General features: G+C 40.8%; 3 protein-coding genes across 54 annotated transcripts in view; 1 reads left to right on the top strand and 2 right to left on the bottom strand.

Moving 5' to 3' along the window:
• The window catches only part of ALG5 (ALG5 dolichyl-phosphate beta-glucosyltransferase), a 28,208-nt gene extending 16,857 nt beyond the window's left edge, over nucleotides 1–11,351 (bottom strand). For 2 of the 4 annotated variants that reach the window (XM_060394433.1, XM_027973605.2), the window contains exons 1-6: nucleotides 10,171–10,274; nucleotides 6,105–6,276; nucleotides 5,658–5,704; nucleotides 5,256–5,324; nucleotides 4,623–4,715; nucleotides 2,956–3,069 (exon numbers count right to left, since the gene is read on the bottom strand). In XM_060394433.1, coding sequence (XP_060250416.1) covers nucleotides 2,956–3,069; nucleotides 4,623–4,715; nucleotides 5,256–5,324; nucleotides 5,658–5,704; nucleotides 6,105–6,276; nucleotides 10,171–10,236 — 561 coding nt within the window. In that variant the 5' untranslated portion in view covers nucleotides 10,237–10,274. Of the gene's footprint in view, nucleotides 1–2,955; nucleotides 3,070–4,622; nucleotides 4,716–5,255; nucleotides 5,325–5,657; nucleotides 5,705–6,104; nucleotides 6,277–7,979; nucleotides 8,038–10,170; nucleotides 10,275–10,996 lie in introns of those variants that run through there. The other 2 variants (XM_060394435.1, XM_060394434.1) reach the window with 2 other exon arrangements.
• A 252-nt stretch (nucleotides 11,352–11,603) lies between these two features.
• EXOSC8 (exosome component 8) lies at nucleotides 11,604–19,455 on the top strand. Of its 2 annotated transcripts, XM_004012116.6 has the most exons (11): nucleotides 11,604–11,645; nucleotides 12,940–12,976; nucleotides 13,209–13,272; nucleotides 14,258–14,331; nucleotides 16,113–16,158; nucleotides 16,869–16,974; nucleotides 17,059–17,104; nucleotides 17,860–17,956; nucleotides 18,535–18,655; nucleotides 18,864–18,970; nucleotides 19,242–19,455. In XM_004012116.6, the coding sequence occupies exons 1-11, from the start codon at nucleotides 11,629–11,631 to the stop codon at nucleotides 19,355–19,357; spliced, it is 831 nt and encodes a 276-aa protein (XP_004012165.1). In that variant the 5' UTR covers nucleotides 11,604–11,628; the 3' UTR covers nucleotides 19,358–19,455. The 2 variants fall into 2 exon arrangements, with proteins under 2 accessions (XP_004012165.1, XP_012039937.1); XM_012184547.5 differs by lacking the exons at nucleotides 13,209–13,272; nucleotides 14,258–14,331.
• The window catches only part of SUPT20H (SPT20 homolog, SAGA complex component), a 36,010-nt gene continuing 33,469 nt past the window's right edge, over nucleotides 19,367–21,907 (bottom strand). For 25 of the 48 annotated variants that reach the window (XM_015098098.3, XM_060394410.1, XM_060394420.1 and 22 more), the window contains 2 exons: nucleotides 20,628–20,731; nucleotides 19,367–19,873 (listed from right to left, as the gene is read on the bottom strand). In XM_015098098.3, the coding sequence (XP_014953584.1) occupies nucleotides 19,736–19,873; nucleotides 20,628–20,731 (242 nt within the window). In that variant the 3' untranslated portion in view covers nucleotides 19,367–19,735. The remainder of the gene's footprint in view (nucleotides 19,874–20,627; nucleotides 20,732–21,907) is intronic. The other 23 variants (XM_060394403.1, XM_060394421.1, XM_060394426.1 and 20 more) reach the window with 1 other exon arrangement.

The following is a 21,907-nucleotide window of genomic DNA, read 5'->3' as shown; positions in this document are numbered from 1 at the left end:
TTCTAGGTGGACATGCGGAAATGGATGACAGTAACTTCTGAGAGTGACTGGGTGACTGAGAAATGCAGAGCTGGGTTCACTGCATACCTTCTTATACTATTTGAACTTTGAACCATTAATCGAAATAAACTAAAAAAGTGTTCACTGTAAAGAAATTGGTAAGCATACAAATTTACATGCATACAGAAAAAAGTTATTATAAAAACTCATGCATAATCTCACTACCTAAAAGCAGCCACTGCTAACATTTTGTATTTTTTTTTTTTTGCTTTTGCTCTCCTTTCTCAAGTACTATTTACCCCAGTCTGGGGGAAAAAACTGGCTTAAGAAATTACTTCCTGCATGCTAGTTCCAGTTGATTCTACTTTGAATAGCTAAACTACTCAACAGTTCAGTTCAGTTCAGTTGCTCAGTCGTGTCCAACTCTTTGCGACCCCATGAACTGCAGCATGCCAGGGCTCCCTGTCCATCACCAACTCCCGGAGTTCACTCAAACCCATGTCCATTGAGCCAGTGATACCATCCAACCATCTCATCCTCTGTCCGCCCCCTTCTCCTCCTGCCCTCAATCTTTCCCAGCATCAGGGTCTTTTCCAGTGAGTCAGCTCTTCACATCAGGTGGCCAAACTACTAAACAAATGATCATCATATACTTTGCTCAAAAAATTATTTCATAAAATCAAACATATTTTTATTGAGGTAGGACACTACTGGAGAAGGCAATGGCACCCCACTCCGGTACTCTTGCCTGGAAAATCCCATGGACGGAGGAGCCTGGTAGGCTGCAATCCATGGGGTCGCTAAGAGTTGGACACGACTGAGCGACTTCACTTTCACTTTTCACTTTCATGCATTGGAGAAGGAAATGGCAACCCACTCCAGAGTTCTTGCCTGGAGAATCCCAGGGACGGGGGAGCCTGATGGGCTGCTGTCTATGGGGTCGCACAGAGTCGGACACGACTGAAGTGACTTAGCAGCAGCAGCAGCAGCAGGACACTACAGGTTAGGAAACTAAAAAGCTGGGAGAAAAGCTTTACATTAAAAAAAAAGATAAACTATTTGGAACTGTAGATCCCTATTTTGTCATATAACGCTCTACTTGAATTATATACATTTAGTTCACAACCTTAAAAGAATAATCATCTTCAGAGAAGGGACTGCAGGAAACTTTTTAAAGTTCACCAGGTAGGAATAATTAGCCTAGAATACGTGACCTGGTTACTCTAAGAGGATACACAAGAAAGAAGTACAGCTGACCCTTGAACAACACAGGGTTGACCCGGGCCTGTGGAGGGAGGTGGGGTGTAGGCACTCCTACACCCCTTTTGTTGGTCAAGGGTCAGCTGGAGCAGCACATTTCTTATTGTTGCCATTAAAAATAAAACCAGCCAAGAAGAAAGAGAACAGTGGAAGCCACTGAAGAACATGCTGGCGATCCTGTGAAACCAATGCTGTAAAAGACATTTCAGTTAACTTCTGCCATCTAGTGAGTCGGTTGTGCACTCACTAGAGAACTCCCGTTCCTGCTTCATCCTTTTCAGAACTATTCTAGTCAGTTTTCATGAGGGTTCAAGGAGATACATGTGAGGCATGCTTATGGGCTTTCTGGCTCAAACGGATTGAAAAGGGAGTACCAATTACATTAAAGATAGAACAAGAGCCTGTATCCTGAGAAACTGAAATTGAACATGCTGATGCGTAATAAATTCAGAGCCACATTTCCATTTCTTAACAAAGCCAAAGAAATATAGAAACAGAGGTGACACCTCTTAAGAGGTACAGAGGCACCAGTATAAGGATGGGAGTCACGGTCCAGTGGTGGTATCTACTAGGTAACAGCACCATGTCGTAACTGGATCCTCACCAACTTTGGTAGAAAATGACCAGGATGCTAAGAAAAAGAAATGGGCTATTTAAAAACTGAAATAACTATTAATAGGCCAAAGTCGAGAAGACACATGGAAAACAGATAAAGTTCCATGCAGCTTTGTTGGGTTACTTGGGTTCCTTGCTGTTGTGAGATTTTTGTCATTCCTGTACAAGGGTGCACAGCTCTGAGGAATGGATCCACACCTAGCTTGAAGCCCTGACAATGGGGAGCCCTAGAAACTTCTGCTAAATCCTGGGATACAGTGTGTCAGTGAACGCTGTCCATAGGCACTAACTCATCCTCAAAGTCTGAATCTTTCTAGATCAGGAGTGTTTCATAAAAAGCTCAGAATATAGTAAAGTTATCTTCTTTCTCTAAATGGCTTTTAAAGGCTAGAAATGGCACCAGGATTTTCTTTCTTTCCTCAACCTTTACTTTTTTTTTTTCTTTTAAAACAAATGTTGATACTGCCTTTATTCATAATTGCCAAATGCCGGAAAACTGTCCAAATGTCCTCCAACAGTTGAATGGATAAACAAGCTGTGGTATACCCACACAATGGAATACCACTTAGCAGTTAAAAGGCACAAATCACTGATACACAGAAACTGGGAGGAATCTCAGATGCATTATGCTGAGTGAAAGTCAACCTCCACTTTTTGAAATTGTGGCACAAACAGACACGTAATCTTTTTCGAGTGGTTGTTGCTTGTGGTTTGCTTTTGTTTCAAAAAAATAAGATTCTGTGATCCAGTTTCATTTCATATCTCTACCTAGAAGTGTCAGTCTATGCTTTTACATAAAAGATTTAGCTGAATATGCATGATAAATATTAAAACTCTGGTGGGAGTAAAGCAATTTAAAATTGAGAGAGATGGACAGAATATTAAATAAGTAACTGTGAAGTGAATCTCAGAAAATCAGTGAATGTTAGTAATTAGCTCTTTTGTGGGACTGCATATAGGAATTTCACACCCCCCCAAAAAAAATTCCCCAACTGTTTAACTTAAAAACACTGTTTTGATTTTACTTTAGGCCCCCTCTGTTCTTTACTGAATATCATTTAAACTATACTCTATACTCACTGGCCACGGCTGTAGATCATTCAGTCCTTTTTCTAATTTTTCAATATCTGGAAACTTGGTGGCTCCATCAGCATCTGCCATAAGGATCTTTTTACCTCGAGAACTGAATACACCCTGTATGTCAAAATTTCAATTAAAAGAAAGTTGCTTAAAATCAAAGTTAAATTTGGTGACATAGCAATTTGTTCTGCTTTACTTAAAATATCCAAGAAAGAAACATTAGGTACGACATGGCAGGAGGCCAAAGTCCCCTGAAAACAATTGATAAGATCATTCCAGAAGTATCCAGTGTCTACTTCATGATTTTAAAAACTTTGTGAGGTCATACTACTAATACCTTGGAAAATATCGAGATGAGAAAATAGATTTGGATAAAGATATGCTGCATCAGTAAGAATAAAAATGTAAAATACCTACTATAAATATTATACCTGTATTATGTAAGTCCAGTGGCACTTAACAGGGACCAGGGCCTCCTTAGAGGAGTATATGGAGAAGATATTTGTGGAGATATTGAACAAATAAAACACAGACAGCTTTGCTGTGAAATGCATCATAACATGACAGAGCTTTGGTATTTTTTACTATGGGATCTAAAATACTTAGAATTAATTGTTCAATAAAGAAATGTAGAATGCCACTAAAATTTAGAGAGTGTGGATATATTCAAATATTACTTTAGGCATCTGACACTTAGCAAACTTATGCCACTCAATTGTGAGCTGATCAATCTTTGGGCAGAATACAGCCCCACCAGTGCATATTTCACACAGAAACTATGCATCAACTCTTAATTTCATGGTGCATTTGAGTGAACACATTGTTTCTTAAGTGTAAATATACTGTCACTTAACAGTGTGCCTACAGATAAGACACACATATACAAATCTAGGGGGCTTCCTCAGTAGCTCAGCTAGAAGAACTGCCTATAATGCAGGAGATCCCAGTTTGGTCCCTGGGTTGGGAAGATCCCCTGGAGAAGGGCATGGCAATCCACTCCAGTATTCTTGCCTGAAGAATTCCATGGACAGAGGAGGCTGGTGGGCTACAATCCATGGGTTTGCAAAGAGCTGGAACATGACTAAGTGACTAAGCACAGCACAGCACATACAAATCTCGACAGAAATTTGATCATCTATTCTACACCATAAGCCACTTATTAGTAAATGTGATGTCTTTTTATCATACTCATTAGAATATGGGTGAAAAAGCAGAAATAAAGAGCTGTATTTAACATCTGAACATCATATATTAAGTTTTCGAAAAGAGAAACACTACAAGGCACAAAATCTGTAGCTATACGTTTGAGATTAAAAAAATAATAATAATAAAGGAGTGACTCAGTGATACACGATAGGGGGTTTCTTGAATGTGGGCGACCCTTCTGATTCTACCACTGAGGGCCTCCACCTCACTGCCAGATCAAGATGAATACTTCCTTCCAAATCACCCAGCACATCATAGCTATGGCATGATATTTTCTTTTTATTATGATCACATTATATATACATATATATAAGAAGTTATTAAAAGCAATTTACCAGCCTTATTTGAAAGGATGGTATTTAACCACCAAGTTGCAGAATATACATGTGCTGTAATCGACAAAAGAGGCTATTCAAAATACCTTCATATTTCAGATAAAAATGTTGAAATTAGGTTATTACCATCCTAATCGCTCCGCCCTTTCCACGGTTCTTCACCAGCGTTATCACTCGCACTTTGTCACTTCCGTATTTCTGGCAGTATTTAAAAGCTACCTGTCAAATTACATAAAAGTCAGAATTAAAACGAATTTGAATTCCAAGACAGTAACAGAAACTGGGTTTCTGATTTTGGCTTAAACACTTGATATTCTAGTTGCTGCCTCTTTGTGACCGGGTGACACCCACAGCGGGTTCTGGTGGCCTAGAGAAGCTGCTGAATTCCTGGGACCAAGATCCAAGCCTGATTGCTGAGGTCCCAGCTCCCTTTCCTGCAGAGGAGACACCAGAACAGGCAGTGGCTGTCTCTTTTTTCTCGACTCCTCTGCCTAAGCTACAGAGCTTCTAGAGAAAATAAAAATAAAAGCCACATGCTCCTTGACTGTTACACATTTGTGACTGGGTTACCAGAACTGCTCAAAGACCTGTTTACTTGTCAGCAGCCAACCTTACTCCCCAGAGAAGCTGTATGTATCCTACACCATTTCCCCCAAATCTTCTCCTTGAATTCCTCACTTTTAGCAGCGAATCCCACCAGACTTGTCCTCTTCTGAGTCTTCAACCTCTTTCTCTCTGCTGGCTCCTCAGCAGACTTACCTTTGAAGTCTGGTCTTTGCTGCCATCGTCAACTATTATCACCTCATAAGTGAAGGTGGGATCTTGTTTCTGCAAAAAGCAAAAATAAAATACCACTATTAGGCATGGCCAACATTAAGAATTCTAATCAAGTTGTAAGGAAGCTAAAAAAGCAACTAGTGTTTTTTTTACTGTTTATGTGTATAAATATGAATATAAGTTTAAGTGTACAAAGCACAGTTACAGAATGTAACCGTACAAAGTGCATAATGTGTAGAAAGGCCAAGGCCACAGGCTGAGCAGAGGCCAGGGCCGTGACAGCCCGAGAATGGCCGGCGCCGCCTCTCATCGAGGATCCAGCCTGGGGTCCACAGCCTGGCGACCCGTTCTAGGATTCATTAGACGTCAGAGAAAACATGATACCTGTCTGTCTTCCAGATAACCCAGAGCTTCATCCATCATTACAGGCACTTAAAGAAAATAATAATAATAAATATATATATACACACATACACACACACACATATATAAATTGCTTTTGAAAATTATTTTGTCCCAGCACACAGTTTATATATCAAAGAAGCCTGACTAACTAAGCCCTCCCGGGCTGTCCCCCCCCAGAGGCTATTTCTATCCGGAACATCTGTCTTCTCCTCCCCTCTCGCTCATCACTTCTCTTCAACACTTCAGCCTCAGACTGGACGCTCCTTTCTCGTCTAATCCACACTCATCCTTTCTCGTCTAATCCACAACCACCAACCATGCACACACTCTACAGCCCACAAGTATCAAGGCTCTGGCCAAGCCCAGACTTTCAATTTCCTTTTCTTCCCAAACTACCCCTTACCAGAAGAATCAAGGAGGGCTTACACCGTTTTTCTTCATTGTAGGAAGGCACGACCACAGAAAGCTGTTTGGTAGGTGAGTCCTGAATGCTGGGTAAGGCTTCCCTCTGGCCCCTGGCATTTAAGAAGAACTTCTCTTCTTCATGTCGCTGAAGGTGTGGCATCTCTGTAGCAGTTATAAATGCAACAAAGGAAATCTAAAAGCAGATATGTTAATAAGAGATTATACTGTGGTGACCTTTTAAAACATGTGTTATGTTAGAAGAGGGGCTTCCCCTGGTGGCTTGGATGAGTAAAGAATCTGCCTGCAACCCAGGAGACCTGAGTTTGACCCCTGGGTCGGGAAGATCCCCTGGAGGAGGGCATGGCAACCCACTCCAGTATTCTTGCCTGGAGTATACCACGGACAGAGGAGCCTGGTGGGCCACAGTCCACTGGATCGCAAAGAGTCGGACACAACATTTACTGTTTTTAGTCCAGTAATAATGGTCTGGAGGTGACTTCAAAGCTCCAACCCTTCACCTCTTCTTGTAAACTGATTACTATTGCCCTTTCTTCCCTTACTAAGGTACTAATGCCCCAGGGGGCTATCCGTGTCCTGTCATGCCCCAGGCTTCCGTCATCTCAGATCTAAGAAGGAACAGTCACTACGGAGGTGACACCTACCCCGAGATACCCTGAACTCCAATCCCTTGTCCCACTCCCCCCAGAGCCTCCGTGGCAAAGGGACAGCCTGTGGGCGAGGGCAGACCTCACTCAGGACCAGGCTGACCAGGGTTGCAAGGAAAGCGTTTGCCAGCCCCAGAATAAGGACAAAAAAGCTGAAGAATATATACTCATCCCAGATTTCAGTTCAGAACACAGAATGTTTTGGAGTCAAGTATCAAATTTGGAGCCTGTAGGCACTATGAGCTGCTAACATTATATAGCCCTCTTCCAGATTCACTAGGGAGCTGGCTTTGGAAATAACCATTCTTTGAAGCACTGTTTCTACTGATATACTTTCTGCTTTCAAAACAATCAACCTACCAACTTTTGGAATGCAATTCATTTGTAATTCAATGGCCATTTATAACATCCCACTGGAAATGTACTGAAATTGAATGTGCTTCTGATTAGCATGAGTATGAAGGCAGTGTTTAGTCAAGGCTATGGTTTTTCCAGTGATCATGTATGGATGCCAGAGTTGGACTGTGAAGAAAGCTGAGCGCCGAAAAATTGATGCTTTTGAACTGGGTGTTGGAGAAGACTCTTGAGAGTCCCTTGGACTGCAAGGAGATCCAACCAGTCCATTCTGAAGGAGATCAGCCCTGGGTATTCTTTGGAAGGAATGATGCTAAAGCTGAAACTCCAGTACTTTGGACACCTCATGTGAAGAGTTGACTCATTGGAAAAGACTCTGATGCTGGGAGGGATTGGGGGCAGGAGGAGAAGGGGACGACAGAGGATGAGATGGCTGGATGGCATCACCGACTTAATGGACATGAGTCTGAGTGAACTCCAGGAGATGGTGATGGACAGGGAGCCCTGGCGTGCTGCAATTCATGGGGTAGCAAAGCGTGGGACACAACTGAGCGACTGAACTGAACTGAAGGCAGTGTGCCGCCTAGTGGTTAGAGTTCCTGCTCTGTACTCCAAGTGACCAGATTGTGGTTACTAAATTCAATTTCCTACTAAAAGCAACCAGTGCTCCTAAGAGAAATGGCTGATTCAAAGTGGGGTAGCAGTCAGGCCAGGAAGCTACAAACATAATGACAAAGTAGCCAGCTTGATTGGGTCCAACTTGACAGGGAAGAATTGAAGCTTCCAAAAGAATAACTAGTGCAGTGTATCAAAACACAGGGAAAACTGTATATCATGGGTTCGTAATGATACTGAAAATAAAAAATTAATTAATCACCTTTGTAAGAAGCCAGGGAACCATCTCATTATTTTCAAAACTTGCCTTTTATCTTTACCTTTTAAAATATGAAAAGTATTTCAGGGAAACTGAATAGCTGCAGATGAATTTTTTTCATTACAAAATTCGAGGTAACATGTGAAGCAACGATACAATATTCCACTCTGCAACCCCCAGCGAAACAGCGGATTTAGGCAGTGATCATCGATGGCTGCTAAAACCATTAGGTTAATGACAAACTTAATGATTGGTGGGTCAAGCTAGTAACTCCTGAAGCTGTGAATCCCACTAGACACCACAGAAAATCAGTCATCACATGCTTCTTGATATGACACAAAAGGAGTAATCAGCACCATCCACACACTTCTCTTGATTAAAACTCAAATATGGATTTCATCAAATTGCAGCTGTAACCAGCAGTTCACAGGAAATTCAGGGGACAGAGCAAAATGTTAAAAGTTACCTAAGGGATGCAGTTAGTAAAATCCAGATTGTGAGAAATTCTACAGAACAAATGACTGCTTAAGAAACACAAGAAAAAAAAAAAAGAGGAGAAATTGTTTAAGACACTTGAGACAAACTGATCTAGTGCTAAGTGTGTGTGGATACTGAATGAAACAAACCAGTTATACAAATACAAACCAGTTACACTAATACAAAGGCATTTGAACCAACAGTGTATTTTAAATCACTTAACAACGTTAAACTTAAAACTGCGATAACCTTATTGTGATTATGTTTTTAGAAGGGGGTCCTAACTTTAGAGAAAAATGCTTAACATTTACAGATTAAATGTGATGCCTTGGATTTGCTTCAAAATTAATTCAGAAAAGAAGTGGTAAAGAGACAGTGCGGAGATTATATATGAAACAAGACTGATGTGTTCTGTGCTCCTGCTCTGGCATCTAAAAAAACCAAGTTCCGCTAGTTGGGTGACATTTGCCTCCATGAATCCATGTTTCCAACATCAGCTTCCTCACCAGTCAAGGAAAACGAATGATAACATTTCTGTCAGTTTGCTGTTTTAAAGATTAAAAGAGATAATCCTGGTTGAAAGCTGAATACACTATCCAACATAATGGAAGTATTCAATAAACAGACGCTCTTATAACCACTTTGAGCTACTAGGATCAAAAACTTTTAGTACAACCTCATGAAGTGCACATTTAACAGAGTCAACACAAGACAGATTCAACTTAGGATTCTGTCAAACTCTGCCCCACCAAAACCCTGAAAAACAAACAAACAAACAAACAAATCTCCATATCCTACTAAGAGAAAAACAGACCTTGTCACTCACGCAGACACAAACACTAAACATGTCAGGATACATTGCTTGTTCTCTATCTAAACTACCTCTAAGCTGTAAATTCTGAGAAGCTGGCCCAGTGGCCTCCCTGGCAAGGCTACTTAGGCTGCTAACCTCAACGTCAAGGAAGCGGAAATCTCCCTCTTTACTAACTAGATGGCGGGCCCATCCCAAATTATATGGGAGAAAGTTCACTCGGCTAGTTTTCTACTACTTATGGATCAAGAAGTGTTACACTGTTTCTGTGTTTCCACAGAAGTGGCAAAGAAAATCTGAGTTTGAATACCGCTGTACAGTTTCGTGCAGATGCAGTGAACTTAGGGTGCTGAATTCTGGCACATAACGACCCCCAACCATACGGTAACACCAGGCCTGGACCACTGGTCCAGGCTTGGTCTTCCTGGTCCGCTGATTCATCTGCTCTGCTAATAGCTGGCTTTGGTCAGTGCGGTCACCACTTTCCATTTGCTTAACTATACCAGGAAACAGAGTGTCTAGAAAGCACACACTTTCTGGGGAGGTGCTCAGGATCTCCCTGGGTAGGGCCAGAACTGCAGACCCGGGAGGAAGTCTTGGAGAGGTCAGGGCTGAGAGGGCGGATGGGCAGAAGGTCCGGAAACCAGGGGACTAAAAGAAGACGGGGTGGGCATGTCCCAGTGAACGCAAGTGCTAGGTTCTGGGCACGCAGGGGGAAGGAGCTCCAAAATAAAAATAAGGAACTGAAGGAAAGGGGGTGTGAAATTCTGGGGTCTAGGCTTGGGGAAGCGTGGTGGAAGGACACGTCAAAGAGCGGACAGCTAGGAGGAGAGCATGCCTGGGGGGCCGCGCCTCCAGGAGCGCAGTGAGCCCAGGTCCGCGTCTGTCCCCAACCCCTCTCCTCACCAGAATCAGGGCCGCGGCGGCCAGCGCCACGCCGAGCACCGCCAGCTGCAGCAAGACCGGAGCCATCCTCCATGCCGGGCCGCCAGCCGCCCTATCCCGCGTTTACACACACGCGGAAATGCGGCCGCGCAGCCCCGCCTCCAGCCCGCAGAGAGGCCATGCCAGCTGGGCGCCCGCCGCCCACAGCGCCACCTCGCGGCCAGACCCGGTCACGCCCGGGGACCCGCGCTGCCCACAGCGCCACCGCGTGACGAGACTATGTTGTGTGCGAGCGGCTCTGTTCAAACGCAGTAGGGTTGTCAAAATCAGCAAGGAGAAATAAACGGATGTCCACTTAAATTGAATTTCAGATAGCAACGGATCGGTTTTCAACAGCACTATTAAAGTATAACACACACTCAAAGTTCGCCCATTTAAGAGCTTTTTGTTATATTAACTTTGAAAAACTGATCAAATTTCCCATTTTAACCAGTTTATGTGTCTACTACAGGGACATTGACTGCACTCACAGCTTCCTGCAACCATCACTACCGCCTCTTGCTAAACCTTTCCCAGTTCTCCCCCAGCTTCTGGTAACAACTAACAACATGAACAATTTTGCGTGTACTCTTTGTTCACCTGACATTCAAATTGAATTGGATGTCCTGCGTTTTATCAGCAACCCTTTCTAGGAAGGAGGTGGAGTGGAGGTTTTGAGCCACGACACAGTCTACAACGAAAGTTGTTTCTTTGGAGCCCACTCTTGGCAGCTGCGTAATGTAACCTGATGTGGATAACCAGCGCACAGAATTTTTAAATTTTCGGTGCTCTAGCAGGAGGCTTTTACCTGGAAGAAGGCAAGCCCAGGGCTCAGCCTAAGGAGGAGGGGGAAAGAACGCGGAAACACTGGAATAATGCTCCACGCTCAACACTTGATTTTTTGCTATACCGTCGGTTTTCTCTGAAACTTTTGAATGGTGGGCTTCCTTGGTGGTTCAGCGATAAAGAATCCGCCTTCAATGCAGAAGACGCAGGAGACATGGGTTCCACTCCTGGTTTGGGAAGATCTTCGCAGTTTAGTATTCTTGCCTGGAGAATTCCAAGGACAGAAGAGGCTGGTGGGTTATAGTCCATCGGGTCGCGAAAAGTCTGATTCTACAGAAGAGACTAAGCACGCACGCTTGAACTATCAAACTGTTTCTAAACAAACACTCATAACTTTCGTAAAAGCCGATTCGCCAAAAACGTCAAGGTCAAGAAAACCTAAAGGGGCGACTGGCTAGGGGTGGTCGAAGCGAAGCCATGCGGGAAACCACCCTCACCTCTTCTACCTCTACTCTGGTCCATACAACCCTGCCTTCTACATATCAGGTAGCAGAATCAGTGTTGAAAGTGCTGAAGCGAAACAGCAGCGCGGGCCGGAGGGGTGGTGATACGCAGGCGCGGGCGCGGGCGCAGGCGCAGATCGGCGGGCGGAAGATGGCGGCTGGGTTCAAGTGAGTGCGGTAGGCTGGCGGGCGCGAGTTCGTAGCCTGGCGGTCGGCGGCTTCCCTACCCTTGGGATTTTCTCATCGGGAGGCCACCCCACCTGGTTCCCATTTGTTTCCACTGCAGAAGGAGACGTTGGGCGGGAGAACTGAAGGTGGTCGTAGTGAAGGGAAAGGGCGCATCTTCTCCCCAGTGATAGGAAGTACTGTGTTGAGCAGGTACCCGCTGCGAGCGCTAGGCTTTGTGTGTAGTGGACTTTGCTGCACAGGAGAGACACTTGTAATCTTGTAGAAAGCGTTGCTTCAAAACCTCAGGGCGCCCTGCTTTCTCTGCCCAGTAGTTTATGTGTAAAAGCATTCTGCCTCGTTAGAAAGGTTTTCCTTAAGCGTTTTCGGTGCTGCTCTCTGGGGAAGGCTATAGCTTTTCGTTCTGAGTCGAGTTTTAAATGGATGCAATAAATAGGATTCCAAAGGAAACCAGTTATATTGAAACGACCATGTATTTGTATAAACTCCGGGTTTTTGACACAGTGAAATATCTGTTTTGAAATTAACTTTCTTAGATAAGGCCTAGTGGGAAGTCTAAAGTAACTCCTGAAATTCGAAGTAACGATACGTCTTACACTTACCATAAAGTCAGGTCGCTCAGTCGTGTCCGACTCTTTGCGGGTCCCATGGACTGTAGCCTGTCAGGCTCCTCCATCCATGGGATTTTCCAGGCAAGAGCGCTGGAGTGGATTGCCATTTCCTTCTCCAGGGGATCTTCCCGACCCAGGAATCGAACCTGGGTCTCCCGCATTGCGGGCATACGCTTTACCGACCTTAGGCAACTATAAAGTAAAAACGAAAACATCTTAATCTGTGGTTGTTAAAGTCGCAGGTACGGCTAATATTATAGTGGTTTATTGCCTATGCTTGTAATCGAAGAATATGCTAAATTTAAGTCGGGGTAGTGAAAATAAATGCGTAATTTTTTTTTTTTTCCTACTAACGAAGTATTCCTGCTTCAAAGTATGAGTGATGCACACCTGGATTCATTCTCTTTTTAAAGAGGCCTAGGGTTTTGGTCTCGATCCTTATACTTGTTTAAAGCAGAATTAAAATCAGTCTTCGAGTGTGATTGTTATTGCAAAAGTAGCTACTTTTTATAATTAGCAACATGTGGCAACATAAACTAGAATTCATAACAGAAACTTAGTTACAAATTTTGGAGATTTCTGCTCCATCACCCCACTATTAAGATTGTTGTGTTTCTGGATTTATATTGATTTATAATTTATCTCATTTTTCTCATGTCTTTCAGAACTGTGGAACCTCTGGAGTATTACAGGAGATTTCTGGTAAGTAAAGGTGATTATGTGATGCCCTTTGATAATGGTATCATATGCTTTTTTCATAAATACAAGTATTAATCATGTTATTCACCTAATGTTCTAAGTATACTTCAGTTTTTAAAAGACAATTTTAAAGTAATACAGATTAATTTATTTGAATTAATGAGGTTCAGTGTGTTTTCCTTGGTCTGTGTAAGATATACATGTAGCTGTAATCTACTTTCATATATTTACTTAGAAAGAGAATTGCCGTCCCGATGGCAGAGAACTTGGTGAATTCAGAACCACAACTGTCAACGTAGGTGAGAGTACTTTGAGTTCTAAAAGAATGTTGAAGTTGCTTCAGTTCTGAAAATAGAATTTTTTTTCTTAATAGCAACTTTTTATTTGTAGAGTTTTTTTTAACTCACTCTCCTCTCATTAGTGGGCTTCCCAAATGTCTTGGTGCATCAAGAATCTACCTGCAATGCAGGAGACAGGTTTGATCCTTGGGTGGGGAAGATCTCCAGGGGAAGGAAATAGCAACCCACTGCAGTATTCTTGCCTGGAAAATCCCATAGACAGAGGAACCTGGCAGGCTACAGTTCATGGGGTCACAAAAGAGTCACATACGACTGAGCAGCTAAGCACATCCTTTCAGTTTTTATGTTCATATTAAATTTTAAAGTAACTCTGAAGTGTTTTCCCCCTTCAAAACTTGTAAGGTTTGGTTTCCTTCTATATCTTACATTATTAAATCTTCTGTTGCCAAACATGGAATTTTCCAATTTTACCCATATGACATTCCCAGGTTTTAGCCTCTGAGCCATTTAAACGGTGTTTTAGACAAATTCTACCAGGTCTAAGGGATTACAGTGATTTTTGTCAAGAAATTTTAATAACAGCCCTGTGATTAAATGACAAATGATTCACTCAAAATCAAGAAAATGAATAATTCCTAAAACAATTCGGTTGACCCTTGAACAGTGAGGGGGTTAGGAGCACTGACCTTCACAGAGTTGAAAATCCAAGTATAATCTTACCGTTATGGATTGGCACTCCGTATCCAAGGTTCAGCATCCTTAGATTCAACCAACTGTGGATCACGTAGTACTGTGGAAGTATGTATTGAAAATAATCTTTGTATAAGTGGACCTGTATAGTTCAAGCCCATGTTGTTTAAGGGTCAACTATAATTTTACCAAGACTCAAGCAAGGAGTAAATTTTCACGGACATCTTAGATATTTAGAGATAAAAATCATACATAAAAGAAGAAAACATTTTCATTTTAAAAAAATACTTTTCAGGTTCGATTGGTACCGCAGATGGTTCTTCTTTAGTGAAGCTTGGAAATACTACAGTAATTTGTGGAATTAAAGCGGTAGGTTTAATATACTTACTACCAAGATTTGAGTTACTAAGTTAGCTTCATATACTTAGTAGATTATAATATACATCTATAATTCTACTGTTGATTGGGCAGTCAGGTGTTTTAGTATTTGTTTTCATTTCCCAAGTTTTAACCTTTGAGTTTTAGATAATACAACCCAAGTTTAATGACTTAATTATAATTTGTGAACATTTGCAAATCTGCTGAAACAATTTTTTAAAAAATCCTCACTGCCTTTAATTTTTAAAGAATTTGGCTGTAATTTGAGAAATTTTAAGGTATTTTTGGTGACATATTTTTATCCAGTGATGGCATTTAATCTGTGCAAATGTGTAGAAAATTGCTCAAAAGTTTGAGGGAGTAATAGCTACCGTTTACTGAGTACTTGCTGTTTCTAGCACCTTATGTTGGGTACTTTCAGAATTGCCCAGTTTAATCATGAGAAACGCTGGGCTAGAAGCAGCACAAGCTGGAATCATGATTGCCAGGAGAAATATCAATAACCTCAGATATGCAGATGACACCCCCCTTACGGCAGAAAGTGGAGAGGAACTAAAAGCCTCTTGATGAAAGTGAAAGAGGAGAGTGAAAAAGTTGGCTTAAAGCTCAACATTCAGAAAACAAAGATCATGGCATCTGGCCCCATCACTTCATGGGAACTAGATGGGGAAACAGTAGAAACAGTGTCAGACTTAATTTTTTGGGTCTCCAAAATCACTGCAGATGGTGATTGCAGCCATGAAATTAGAAGACACTTACTCCTTGGAAGGAAAGTTATGACAAACCTAAATAGCATATTAAAAAAGCAGAGACATTACTTTGCCAACAAAGGTCTGTCTAGTCAAAGCTATGGTTTTTCCAGTGGTCACGTATGGATGTGAGTTAGACTGTGAAGAAAGCTGAGAGCTGAAGAACTGATGCTTTTGAACTGTGGTGTTGGAGAAGACTCTTGAGAGTCCCTTGGACTGCAAGGAGATCCACCCAGTCCATCCTAAAGGAGATTAGTCCTGGGTATTCACTGGAAGGACTGATGCTGAAGCTGAAACTCCCAATACTTTGGCCACCTCAAGTGAAGAGTTGACTTATTGGAAAAGACCGTGATGCTGGGAGGGATTAGGGGCAGGAAGAGGAGAAGGGGACGACAGGGGATGAGATGGCTGGATGGCATCACCAACTTGTTGGACATCAGTTTGGGTAAACTCTGGGAGTTGGTGATGGACAGGGAGGCCTGGCATGCTGCAGTTCGTGGGGTCGCAGAGTCAGACACGACTGAGCAACTAACTGCACTGAATCCTCTGAAGAGTCACTGGAAATTTTTCTCTCCAAATACTTGAGTATAAGCTGACTCCAAAGTCTCTGCTTTGACTACACTGAGCTCTGAGTTAGTCTAAGCTGAGATTCTTCCTCAATAAATGGGGTGACATTTCATAAGACTTGCCAGTTTAGGGGCTTAATATTGTCTCGAGGTTGGGGTTTAAATTCAGATTCTTGGCTACTGAGTAAGGAGAAGAGTGGTGGGGCAGAACTTTTAAGAACCTCCGGTCATTTTGCAGAGGTGCACTAGTCAGCTTTGCCATACTGCCTTCTTGCCTTGCAGAGCTAGTGCGAGTGGTGCTGATGTCTCCAGAGCCCCTGACCCACCTTCCCAGGCACAGTGGATGCTCATGTTGCTAACTAGCTAAGATGGTCTTTGGTAGAGCCTTCCTTGACTGATTGCTGCCTTCACAATTCTCTAGTAGCTTCTTTCATAGGAAACGTTTGTATGCTTCTAGGAATTTGGAGCACCACCAACAGATGCCCCTGATAAAGGATATGTTGGTAAGTTAAACGGTTTTGTAATTTTTTAATAAATAATATTATAGTTAAATCTTAGTGGGTGAATTGAAAATTATTCAGAAGCTTCAGACAGTCCTGAAAAGTTTGATGTATGTTAGAAGATAGTGTAAATTAAGTTAAATAATCCTGTTAAATATTAAAATTGTTAAAAGAAGATAGTATAACAGCAAGGTACAGAATTTTTTAAATACCTTTGTCATACTTCTTTGACCAGTTTATACAGGTGTCATCAACCATCAGCCTTTGACTCTTAGGCAAAGGGCTGTAATTGCAAACTTCTATTTCCATAAACACTTCCTTTATACCACTATGATTTTCTTTTTCTTAATTTGGACCATCCTTTCTTTACAGTGGGAACCAGCATTTTAAAAATGCAGAACAGCTGGTATGATTAGTGAGGCTATATACTGTTACAGATTGGGGTACTTTGAAAGAAACCTAAAAACTTTTGTGAATAATTTACAATTGAAGGAAGTCTTAAATGCTTGGGGTGCTGTGTAGTGCTGTATTATTTTTGTGCAGAGAAAGTCAGAAAATATAAATTTTTATCTAAGCCTAAGATTTTCACGAAAAATGGAAAAGAATGTAATTGATGTGTTATATAATGCTTTCCACTTGCCTTTGTAGTGGATAACGCCTTTAAAACTAAGCCAAAGGTGAAATCTGGTTCACAGCTGCAGTGTTTCTTTCAGTTCCTAACGTGGACCTGTCACCTCTGTGTTCGTGGAGATTTCGGTCTGGCCCTCCTGGAGAAGAGGCCCAGGTGGCCAGCCAGTTCATCGCAGATGTCATTGAGAAGTAAGAGTATCATGATGAAGTCTGACTGTCATTCATTTTAGAGTTTTTGAACATTTGTTTACTGTGCTCTGTCTTTAAATCAAGTTCACAGATAATTCAGAAAGAAGATTTATGCATCTCTTCAGGAAAGGTAAGAGGGAGTAAAGAAGCTGTGAGTTTTTATTAATTCTGAAGTGTTTTTTGGGGTGGGGAAAATTTAAAAAACACACTAGGCTTAAATACAGATATCTTGTTTCTAGATGGAGTTGAAAAAAAAAAATCACTCCTACTCTGTAACTATCTAGATAAACTGTAGTTCACCAAAAAAACCCAGTAAATTTTGATTATATCTTCTTTTAAGCTTATGTAATCTTTTTGCAACTAATAATGCAGTCATTTAAAATTTTTTTCCAGCAGAAAGTTAGTATCTGATCAGCTAATGTGTTTAAGGTGAATCCACATTATAAATTTCAAGTCTGTTTGAAAACTTTGAACTACACTGACAAGTACCTAGAGGCTTTTCATGTTTGATTATATTGATTTATTAAGCAGTGTAAGACCTAAAAATTTCATGTATTAAGGTTTCTTTGGTAAAATACATCTTGAGTCTCATTTGGGCTTTTCAGAAGCAATTCCCTCATCTGCTAACTTAGCAGTAAGAATGGAAATTCCTCCTACATCTGTAGCTCCCTTGAGGGGAAATGGAGATGTTTACTTGTCAGCTTTTACCAAACTTTTAGAAGCCAGCTTTTACCCAACTTGCTCAGTTTTTTACTTTATAAAGGTGAATTTTTTCTCAAGTTTTTGCCTCAAAAGTTGATTGTTTAACCAAGGATGTGGTTTGTGAGTAGAAACAAATACCACTTTATACCCATCAGAAAGCTTTCTTTGTCAACTCTGTTTTAGCTTGCTTGGGTTTTGTACTGTGATCTCATTTGCCTCAACCACGATGGAAACATTTTGGATGCTTGTACCTTTGCTCTGTTAGCAGCTTTAAAAAATGGTAAGCAACTTTAATAAAAGGGAATATTCCTACTTACATGCTAGTGTTCCGTTTTGGTAAAATTTTCTAAAGGTTTTTGTGAGGATTTACCTATCCACGTTTCTAAATTAAAGAAAAACAATGTTTATATCCACCATATTTGCTTTAATTGTTCTGTTTTTTTTAAGTAATACTTCTGCTACTGTACAGCATATGGAACTCTGCTTAGTGTTAATGTGGAAGTCTGGCTGGGAGGGGGACTTGGGGGAGAATGGATACATGTGTATGTATGGCCGAGTCCCTTCCCTTTCACCTGAAACTGTGCCAACATTGTTTGTTAACTGGCTATGTGTGCATGAGTGCTAAGTCTCTTCAGTCATGTCTGACTCTGTGCAGCCCACCAGGCTCTTCTGGGATTCTCCAGGCAAGAATACTGGAGAGGGTTGCCATGCCCTCCTATACCCCAATACAAAATAAAGTTTAAAACAAAAAAATACTTCTGGACAAGTTTAAACAGAGGGAAAAGTAAATTAACCAAGCATAGAATGCCCTGTTTAACTGGAGTGAGAAACTGACTTTACATATTTGCCTTTTTGTAGTCCAGTTGCCTGAAGTTACTATAAATGAAGAAACTGCTTTAGCAGAAGTTAATTTAAAGAAGAAAAGTTATTTGAATATTAGAACTCATCCAGTTGCAACTTCCTTTGCTGTGTTTGATGAGTAAGTTAATCAAAAGGTTGTGTATTTAACTGAAGGGCAAAGATTCTTACAAGTAGAATTTTCAGTTTGCTACTAGCTTTTCTGGTTTCTACTGGTTCTGTCTAGCGCCTACCTAAGCTAAAATGCAGGTAATAAGTTTAATTTACTTTTCTAAAATAAAATGTGTCTCATGGGTTGATAATGTATGCCTTTTTAATTTTTCAAATAGCACTCTGCTTATAGTTGATCCCACTGAAGAGGAGGAACATCTGGCAACGGGAACCCTAACAGTTGTAATGGACGAGGAAGGCAAGCTCTGTTGTCTTCACAAACCAGGCACGCACTTTCCTTCCGTCTCAGTACTGAACATGTAGATGAAAACTCAGAGCTTCTTTACATTAGGGAGGGCCAAATGGAATGTGGGAGGTTTTATTTACTTAAGATGCCTTGCATCTTATATGTCAGTGATTCTTAAACTTCAGGAGGTCTTGTTAACACATACCTACAAATCTTGAGACCATATCACTGGTTTATATTATTCAAATTTTGTTTTATAACTTGACATGATGTAGGTCATATAAGAGTAAGTGTTGGCACAATTTTTCAGGTGGAAGTGGACTGACTGGAGCTAAACTTCAAGACTGTATGAGCCGAGCAGTTACAAGACACAAAGAAGTAAAAAAACTGATGGATGAAGTATTTAAGAGTATGAAACCCAAATAAGCAACCACATTTTCAAAACAGATTTGTAAAAACTGTATTTGTTATACTGTGCACAAACCTTTTATACTAAATAAATACCAAACTACATTCTTTTGAAAGATGTTTCTAGTATTTCTCAGGTCACTTCTGTATTATGTACAGTGAAACCATTTTTAAGAAACAGTGACTTAGGCAAACCAACCCTAATGGTTTGTTAAACCATCTCCCTGTTTTTATTTAAAAATTGTTTTTATTTAAAAATCAAACTTCTGTATAAAGTTTGTATGTCTAGCAATGTAAAATACTGACAAATTTTAAAAAACAAATGAAGTAGAAACTCCGAATCCTTTTGATTCAATGCTCGTAACTTTTTAAAAAGAGAGAAAAACTATTCAAGACTCAGAATTTTGGAGTGGCTGGTGTGCCTCTCTTCACTTTACTTTTTGACTGGCTGCCTGTGTGCCGATGACGATGTAGCTGAGCTGTTTGTGCTGCTGCTGCTGCCATAGCCATTTGATGCTGCAAGAATCGTAACTGCTGCAACCAGAGGGAAAAAAAATCCAGTTAGGTTAAACGTAGGTGGGTATGGAAAGATGATTTTCCTCAGAGTGATGAGAACAACAAAACTGAAAGGGAGAGAGCACCAAGATAACAAAAAGGGACTATACCACATCGAGACAATGCACAGTCAAACAGCACCAGTGGTACAGAAGCCTGCTGAGGGCTTTAAAGACAGGGCTTTTTAAACTTTAGAAGAAGCTCTGTTACTTTGCCTGGCCAGTCTATATTGCAGTAACTCAGCAACTTCAGTTACCATTGTGTTGTATGATAATTTATAGTAGTATAAAACCACCCTGCAAATTAAAGATTGTCAAGTATACTATTCTGACTTCCTAAGAATGGAATAACACTTTTCTAAAACAGGACAATTTACAAATAGGAACACTGGTATACTTGCCTTTTTCTGCAGTATAGTATTAAGAAGTTAACCATTGGCACTTGCAACTATTTCAAAATATAAAGTAATCTAAAAATGTATATTAATGTGCCATCAGCACTTCATGAAAGATTTTAAATTGGGCAGAGAATATGACTTAAATGTACAAAATATATGCAGTGCTCCAAGCTGACTCGCTAAAGTTGTTGGATTTTTAAATAAATTTGCTAAATTATTTACCAATTACTGTATAATCTCAAAAGACAGTAACATAAAACTGAAGGAACGTATTTTGAAGTACTTTTGGAGCAAAGTATCTTTAAAAATGTAAGCAGAGTGAAGTTGCTGGATTACTTGGATCTGTTGCTGCTGCTGTTGAAAGGCAGAGGAGAGCTGGAGTCTCTGCTGAGGAAGGCTTTGCTCAGGTCTGTTCTCGGCAGAGCCAAGCTGAGACAACACTACAGAGAGGAGAAGGGGAAAGCAGGCCAGTCAGAAAGTTTGAAGGCTACCAGGGTTAGAAAAGGACAACACAGAAAATGAAATAGAAAAGTATCAGTATGATTAATCTTAAGTATCAAATCACAGACATTTCAGAATAAATTTAGTACAGTATCCTGTTAGTTGAGGGGAACCACTGCCTGCAGGACTTCCTGGACATGAAGAGGGGAGAGCATGTGGCCAGAGCACTGTGCCCTCTCTCTTCCTGCATCTCGGCACCATTTCCCTGAGTAGGCTTTCTAGCAAAATGCTGACTATGCCATGTTTAAAAGACAACCAGTCAAGTAGGAAATGGAGTGGGAGAAACCCAACCTACCGTTAAGGACAAAACTGGTAGACAAATGCCAAAAGACGGTACAATGACTATCAGACCGCACTATTAGCAACAAAGGTGGTGAACCTTATAGAGCTGAGTGGGATCAGGGGTTAAGTTTAACTCTGTACAGATGAGGAAACTGCAGGCCTCAATGGTCTGAGGGACTCACTACAAGATAATTTAGTGGCAAGTCTGGAGCTAAAGTTCTTTCCATTAAAATTACACTACTGCTATTTTAGGATATTTATAGTTTGTAGGGTAAAGGCTTATTAATAATAAATTTCCATTTGGAAATTCACTAGCTCTAAATTAGAACCTTATGTAGCTATTCCAGACACTGGAAATTGTACTGAATTCATAGTAAGCCCAGTGATAATTCAAAGTATTCACAAGTTCACTCATTAGTCTTGACACATTATCTCAGTTTCCACAGACATGTGACTTACTGATTTTAATTAAATATGAACTTAGAACTGCTGTCTTAAATTGAAATAATCTTCACTAAAGATAAATCTTTGGTTCACCATTTATTACTAGAAATAGTGAGCAGTCATTTAGTATATCTCTTTTTTTTTTTACACAATTGTCTTAAGCTTTGCTACTTAAGTCCTAATTCATGCACTATAAGCTACTAGAATGAGACAAAAAACTGCAATCTAGAAAAGTGCAGTCTAGATAACCATGATAAACTAGAGTCAACTGCTTGGAAGCATCCTACTAAGCTGCGTAATTGTACAAAATCTTGCTAACAAAATTGAGCATGAGGTAAACAACTGCTATTAATATACTTAGGTCAAAGCACTTTATCAAAATAATGAGA

Source organism: Ovis aries, chromosome 10, assembly GCF_016772045.2.
Source record: "Ovis aries strain OAR_USU_Benz2616 breed Rambouillet chromosome 10, ARS-UI_Ramb_v3.0, whole genome shotgun sequence".
Classification (NCBI taxonomy): Eukaryota; Metazoa; Chordata; class Mammalia; order Artiodactyla; family Bovidae; genus Ovis; species Ovis aries.
This window is presented reverse-complemented; position numbering and strand designations above follow the sequence as displayed.

Excerpts from the sequence above, each read along its gene's own strand:
- EXOSC8 (XM_004012116.6), top strand. Across the intron at positions 16,975-17,058 it reads ATCGCAGATGTCATTGAGAA|TTCACAGATAATTCAGAAAG; the intron begins GTAAGAGTATCA and ends CTTTAAATCAAG. Across the intron at positions 17,105-17,859 it reads TATGCATCTCTTCAGGAAAG|CTTGCTTGGGTTTTGTACTG; the intron begins GTAAGAGGGAGT and ends ACTCTGTTTTAG.